Here is a 7339-nt window from a genome sequence, read left to right as displayed (position 1 = left end):
ATCCACAGTTTAGACTATTTATGGACCAGGATGAACAATATAAGAAGCAGCCAATGTGGGGGCTTTGCTGAACAGAAGATGGGTCCCCTCTCCTTCTGTACTTGTGTGTGTCTTGTATTGCTCATGTTTATTGTACTTCTCTATATTTGCCCCTTTTTCATGTAAAGCGCCATGGAATAAATGGCGCTATAGAAATGTATAATAATAATAGAACAAGAAAAAAAAAAAACAAAAACACAAAATTATACAAAATATATTTTTTTTCCTGAAAAAGTCAATTTTGCATCAAAAAACATAACGGGAGAGAGGAGGTTTTTAATAAATTAATGAATGGTTGGAGGTAACATCCATGCAACAGAATTGAAATTCAAAAACTTTGCGAAAGTTATAAAAAAAAGAATTCTTCAAAATGTAATTATCCATGTTCCTATGTCCATGGATCTCCAAAGATGAAATGAATCAGAGTCACGGCTCATTGTGACCTCAGTTTTTTTTTGTGTATGAGATTAAACTGAATTTTTTCATATATACACGTGTAGAATATATATAAATATTCATACTCACGTATATATCTCAGATTGTCATTTACTTTTGGTTTGTGTGCCTGTTTTTACCATCAATGTGGCATCCAATTTTCTCATAAGCAAAAAAAAAAAACCCAAAACATACAATTTTTCAAGCTTATCCCACCCATTCATCATTAAAATCGCACAGGATTCATATGGCATCCGTGTGCTGTCTGAGGTTTTCCATGATCCGTAGACTCGAGTGTGTGATTTTGATTCCTGAAACAGATCAAGATCACACGTCTCCGTATGATTATTATTTTTTTTTATGCAAACGCTCAGTTCACAGAAAAAAAAACCCCAAACATATGTAAACAGCCCCATAGACTATAATGGGCACATGTTCTATCATTTGAAAACACAGAACGTGTATGTGAATCGTCTGATCGAGCCTACAAGGTATAAGGAATAGTCCGTGGTGGCTAGTGAGAATTTACAAATCTTCCTGCTGGGCGAATCTATTCTGTAGCTTTTTTTCCAGATGTAAAATTTTGGCTTTTCTCAAGATATTCAAAAGTCGTGGGAGCAGAGGGCGATTCTGGTCTCGGTTTTTTAAGTCCTTTAAGAGACTTCTAACCCTTCGCTGGGTCGCAGGCTTCCTTCCTTTCTGCGGTTTGTGCTGAATGCTGTTTTCCAGTTTTCGGTAGGTGCTATTTGAAATATTCAGACTCACGATATAATCTATTACGAGCTCGTCACATTCTTCATCATCTGTAAGGGAGAGGAAAGGATAAAAATATGAGTCGACAGCAAAAAAAAAAAAAAATGGCTGCTATGGGGTGTGGTGAAGCGTAAAATCTTTAAATCGCCTCCACAGAACTCACTGCACAGGTAGGAGATGGTTCTCTCCATACTCTACTTTAAGGCTGTGTGCCCACGATGCATTTTGTTAAGCGTTTCCGCAGCGTTTGTGCCGGATCAGACGCTGCAGAAACGCTTAAAAGATGCTTCAAATTAATTAGCATGCGTTTTTGGCTTTTTATGCCAATGCATGTGTTTTTAACCGCTCAGGAATCGCTTAGCGGCTAAAAACGCAGCATGCTCATTAATTCCCGCATTGCTGAGCGTTTTTAGCCTTCCCCAATGTTCCCAGAAAACGCGTGTCAAAAACGCGCGGCTTTTTGGTAAAAACTGCGCAAGAAACACGCGGAAAAAGACGCGCGTTTTCTGGGAAAGGGGATCCTTTTCCTGAGCGTTTAAAAACGCTAGCGTGGGCACATAGCCTAAGTCCCTCCATCATGATTTATATGACAACTTTGCTTTCCAAGCTCACATACAGCATAAAAGCACACGCTTAGGCCTAAATCGGTTTTTCTAATGTGCGAGAAAAACAGACTGATTATTTTGATCATAAAGTGGTCCGTGTATCATCAGCTTTTCTTGCACATGGGAAAAGTAAATAAAAATAAAAATGTATCCACCTTCCCCATTCTGACAGTCTGTAAAGATCAGACTGCACTCAGATGTCATCCGAGTTCAATTCAATTTTTTTCACTGACCCATTGACTTGCATTGCCAGTTTTTATCCCACCATCAGATCAAAATCGGACATGTCCCCACAATTTTCCGCAGATGAGAAGACAATCACGGATATGGGAATGGCCCCACAGACTACAACAGGAACGCGTATGTTAATATTGGCCGTGTGAATGAGCCCCAACCAAAAAAAATGTTTCTGTTACTTATCCATCACTCACCTTCCTCTTGCTCATTTTCATCAACATTGCACCGTAAATCTTTGACGCAGTAGTGGCCACTGCGGTGGTAGCCGGGCTGGCACTCGCACACCCTGTTGTGCGTGGCATTGCACTCGTGTTTTACTTGTTCTCCTTCCTGACAGATGACATTGCAGAATCTGCATTTGTCCAGGTAATTCCAGTACTGGGCATAATGCTCATCTGGGCACTCTTTACATACAGTGTCTGTTTTAGAGGAGCAATGGAGGTCCACATAGGTCCCCGGTGGGCACTTCTGACACGTAAGAGTCTCGCCTGTTTGATCAGTCCACTCATAGGTGGGAGTCGACCTGTTTGCTGTTGCTATGGTTACAAGAAATAAACTTGCCACAACCTAAACGGAAGAAAGCGACAAGGAGTTAGCTTCAAAATACCCGCAAAATTTACAGCAGAGGTGGTAGATTAAATGTCTGTTGTAAATCCCCCCGACGTACACCATGGTAAAAACTACCTGCCTTCTCTAAGATAATGAAGAAGTTATGGAAAAAAAATGCCTAAGGCCTCATTCACTTTGCATTATTTGGCATCAGTGTTCGTAAGCCAAAACCAGGAGTGGAACAGAAAAAACTAGAATGGACAGATTGACCCCTGTTCTGTGTTTTGGAGACACTCCTGGTTTTGGCACAAAAGTACTTGTGTGTGAATAAAGCCTAGGTACTGTCACATTAGTGTCACAGGTTTTCCTGCAATGTGATTGATCTTTGCCCACGTACAGAGTCCGGAAAGAGACCCTCGTATTGTTTGGCTAATTACAATACACCCCATAGAAGCTATCTATTAAAGTTTCCATAATTAGGGCAGTATGCTAATATGTTCAATGCGTAGAGAAATGACAAATCTATCATTTCATTAATCAATGTCACTTTATAAAAAAAAATAAAAAAAAAAAAAAAAATTTAGCATTTGGGTTTACATCCCATGCAAATCTCCAGAAGTGCTGACTCGAACCCGACTCTGACGTCTGATCCCTTAGGCTATGTGCACACGCTGCGGTTTTTGCTGCGGATCTGCAGCAGTTCTGCAGACAGTGTACAGTAGCATGTTATGTGATTTACAATCTGCTGTGCACATGCTGCGGATTTTTAACTGCGGAAAAGCTGCGGTTTTGAATCCGCAGAAAGAAATGACATGTCACTTCTTTTCTGCGGATTCTGCTGCGGTTTACCATCTCCTCCATTGTAGAGGTGATAAACCGCAGGTAAAACTGCAGGTCATTTTACCTGTGGTTTTACCTGCGGTTCCGCAGATACAAATCCGCTGGTGAATCCGCAGTGTGTGCACATAGCCTTAGGGTACAATCCCACGGGACCCGCGGAGATGGTTACGTTTGGCCTTTGCATTGCAGATTTAAAAATCCACACAAATAAATAATAACTAATCTCCATGCTGCAATGACATTTCCGCTTTATAAATTGACACGCCGCACGTTTTAGATCCGAGGCGCCAGATAATTAATGCTGCGGATTTTCCCCACAGGATATAGATGGGATTTAATGAAATCTCTTTCCCCACACTGCCAATGTAACGTGAAAGGAGAATCTGCCCAGTGGGAACAGAACCTTAGAGGGGTGTCCGGCTTCTACATTTTAACAGTCGACAGGTTTGAAAATAATTAAATGAACCTCTTGGCTGCATTAACTCGCAGCAGGCAGGGAAACCGCTCTATCACCTGCACATCGCGTGGATGCTCGCAATGGCTGGATGGTTTAGAAACAGAGAAATTGATTCCCAGCAAGACTAAATGACCCACACTTGACCTCTCTTACATCGCTATGAAGAGGTCCGGTTTGGGTGGGGAGACGTGCGGCCCGTCCGTGCCTCGTGGTCTGTACTGGGCAGCACAATACAGATGTGTGACTCGGACCTTACTGACCGACTGCTGCTGCAGGACAACATAGCTGTAACCATGTCAAAAAAGAGCAAATGGCACAGCAGGGAGGCAGCCGGTAAGTATGGCAGATATTGTTATTTTTAAAAGGAGCAAACCTATAGAATATTAAAATATAAAAGTGGAGCGCCTCTTTACACTGCCCATACAACTTACAGGAGACAGCAGTCGGCTGGTTTAGACGATCCTGTCCTATACACTCGTCATACAGAAGAGATTTATTGGGACACCATTGGTAGACCCACCTAATTTTGCCAAGATCTACTGACAATCTGATGCCTTTGGTGGTCATACACAAAGTTACATGTGCAATACCAATCCATCAAAGGCGGTTTCAATTGGCAGCCATTGTACTCGACTACCCCCAAACACATGAAAGTTCGTCTCCGGTGTTTTCAAGAGGCACAGCGGAGAAAACAGCTGCCATACAGCCCTAGTGCCGGCTGATCATTAGAGAAGAAAAAGTTGGGAGCTTAGCTGATCCTTATTTTCCCCAATATCACCCGTAGGGGAAGGCTCAGGAGGTCTCCATTCACATGAACTTGTCAGACGATATATCAGGTTCATGGGAGGCTTAAAGGGAACCTATCAGTGACATTTGCCTTAAAAGGGTATTTCCATCTCCAAGATGCCATCACAATATATAGTAGTAGTAATAATATTAGCAAATACCTCCAATTAGAAATGTAGTATAGTTCTTCTGATTTGCTGTGTCTTTCCTCATGTGCAGGCATTGCAGGACCTTAGGTATTCATGATTACGACCACTGATACAGTAACAGTTCGTTAGGTATCCATGGTTACTACCACTAGCAACTAGCTAACGAACTGTCACTATAGCAGTGGTTGTAATCATGGGTGCCTAAGGTCCTGCAATGCCTGCACATGAGGAAAGACACAGCAAATCAGAAGAACTATACTACATTTCTAATTGGAGGTATTTGCTAATAATATTATTATTACACTTACTACATATTGGGATAGGATCTTGGAGATGGGAATACAGTTTTAAGCTAGCAGATGTAATGCAAGATAGGAATTCATAAAAATGGTTTACACTGCCCCTTGTCACCACTAGGTGGTTACACTATTGCGCATAACTTTTTATTTTATTCATAGGCAAATCAGGCTCGCAATCACACAGATAGGTGTATGCGTGGGTCCTTGGCTCTCTTAGCTTCTCCCCACAAGCGCTGCTGTCTTCTGCTTAAAGGACAAGTGCAGACGACCGTATTTTCAGTTAGTGTGTGATCTGACAAAACATCGGAACGCACCCAGACCATTATTATGAGGTCGCTCAGATGTCTTTCTTTACTCTGACAAGTGCTGGTCCGAAGAAAGAAATTACTGCGTGCCCACGTTTGATCTGATATTGGACTCGCACTTGGCCATACAAGTCAATGAGTGCATGGGAAACATCAGACTGCACTCGGGTGACAGCAGAGTGCAGTATGATTTCCACAGACTGTCATAATGGAGAATTTTTTTTTCTCCATCTTCTCGTCATCCAAGAATATCGGATCACACTCTGACCAAACTCTGATCACAGTGTGATTAGCATAATTAACACGATTTTCTAGAGAATACACGGTCATCTGCACCTGCCCTAATTAACAATGAAGAGTGGAGGTGACATCTTAGATCCCTCTGTCTGCACTGCCTATCAAGAGAGCGCCACCCACAGGAAGAATCAAAGAGGAGATGAGGCCTGGAGGCGCAGTGTTATCATACCGCCACTTTCAAGCCTACTGTGTATATAAAGAAAGTATGAACTGCCTTCACATCTGTACTAAAACGGAAAGAAAAACAGGCAGCAATGTATACACAGGTGTGACATATACCACGTGTGCGCTGCACTATGACCACAACGCGCAGACAAGCCCTCTCCAGCTCTCTGACGGGCATGCTGGGTGTTGTGGTGCTATAAAGGCATGGTACATTAAGAGTGAGGTTACGTCTTACCTGGACGGTGCTGGTGTAAGTCATCTTCTTGCTGTCAGTCATTTGCTCCTCATCTCAGGTGACGGTGGGGCAGGAGAGCCTGGGGCAGAGAGCAGATGTCATTGTGAATGCAGGCACACAACCCTGAGCCCAAACATTACCCATTCACCGGAGGAAGCCAGAACTCCATACTGTACAGTAGGACTGCACTCCCTCCCCGACACTCACTTCCCCTGCGCCTCCCCCTGGGCTGCACTCACCTTCTGTGCTCCAAGGCTTGGTGAGCCCAGCATTGTTATATAGACCAGACCCTTCATTCTTTCTGGAGTGACTCATCAACATGTGATTGGGGCATTCCCCAAGAGAAAACTGTAGTAGGTGGAAGGTGTTGTACCACTCCCACGGCCACATACTGTCCCCAGACATATTACATACCCCCAAACAGCCATTAAAGCGCGCTTCCACTTTTGAGGCTTTGAGGGTAAAAGGTAAGTGGGGGGGGGGTTCCACCCAGAATAACCATGCCAAAGTTAACCCCTTTCCGACCAGGTTTTTTTTTTCTTTTAATCAAATCCCTCTCTCCCACAAATACTATGTTGTTTTTTTTTAAGTTTTTCATCAACATCAGTGTTTTACGCAAAACAAGGCGTAGTTTTAACGGACACCATTTATTTTACCATTCAATGTACCGGAGAACAGAAAAATAAAAATCCAAGTGTGGCGAAATTGCAAAAGAAAAAAGAATTATATTATATATATTTACCCAATATTCTTTTTTTTTTTGGTTGTGACGACATACATTGTGCAGGAAAAATAACCTTGTTAAATGACTCAATAAGTTAGTCCGACTATAGTGATTAATGTGTAGATTTTTTAATTGTGATGAAAATTGTGTTACCATTTTTCCGAACCCCGGACCATTTTCCTTTTCACATTGGAGTACAGTGAGGGCTATTATTACTATTATTGATTGACTTTCAGTGTAGATTCAACGTTTTGATCGCTTCTTATTGCACTTTTGGGCAAAAAAAAAAAAAAAGTAATTCTGATTCTGTATTGATTTTTTTTTAATATTTTTTTTTTTTTTACTCCTTATGGATTTTTACCAATTTTGATATACTAGATTTTTACAGATGCACCAATACCAAATGTTTTTATTTTTCTATTTTTAATGGGGGGAAAGGGTAGTACTATTTTTTTTTTCAGATT

At 41.8% G+C, this 7339-nt stretch overlaps 1 protein-coding gene across 2 annotated transcripts; it reads right to left on the bottom strand.

Annotated features, from left to right (window-relative positions):
• Nucleotides 1–295: 295 nt before the first annotated feature.
• TNFRSF6B (TNF receptor superfamily member 6b) lies at nucleotides 296–6538 on the bottom strand. Of its 2 annotated transcripts, XM_073580812.1 has the most exons (4): nucleotides 6391–6538; nucleotides 6152–6230; nucleotides 2264–2636; nucleotides 296–1277 (listed from the first exon to the last, which is right to left on the bottom strand). In XM_073580812.1, the coding sequence occupies exons 2-4, from the start codon at nucleotides 6191–6193 to the stop codon at nucleotides 1000–1002; spliced, it is 693 nt and encodes a 230-aa protein (XP_073436913.1). In that variant the 5' UTR covers nucleotides 6194–6230; nucleotides 6391–6538; the 3' UTR covers nucleotides 296–999. The 2 variants fall into 2 exon arrangements, with proteins under 2 accessions (XP_073436913.1, XP_073436912.1); XM_073580811.1 differs by lacking the exon at nucleotides 6391–6538 and having other exon boundaries at nucleotides 6152–6334.
• Nucleotides 6539–7339: the final 801 nt, after the last annotated feature.

Source organism: Dendrobates tinctorius, unplaced genomic scaffold, assembly GCF_039654945.1.
Source record: "Dendrobates tinctorius isolate UK_male_01 unplaced genomic scaffold, ASM3965494v1 ptg000065l, whole genome shotgun sequence".
Classification (NCBI taxonomy): domain Eukaryota; kingdom Metazoa; phylum Chordata; class Amphibia; order Anura; family Dendrobatidae; genus Dendrobates; species Dendrobates tinctorius.
The sequence above is the reverse complement of the archived record's forward strand: the minus strand, read 5'-3'. Positions and strand labels throughout refer to the sequence as shown.

What these genes read in the sequence shown, in the direction of transcription:
- TNFRSF6B (XM_073580812.1), bottom strand. Translation starts at nt 6,193, where the DNA reads ATGACTGACAGCAAGAAGATGACTTACACCAGCACCGTCCAG. An exon ending in CTTACACCAGCACCGTCCAG is followed by an intron (nt 2,637 to 6,151) that starts GTAAGACGTAAC and finishes TCTTCCGTTTAG; the next exon opens with GTTGTGGCAAGTTTATTTCT. An exon ending in TGAAAATGAGCAAGAGGAAG is followed by an intron (nt 1,278 to 2,263) that starts GTGAGTGATGGA and finishes TCTCCCTTACAG; the next exon opens with ATGATGAAGAATGTGACGAG.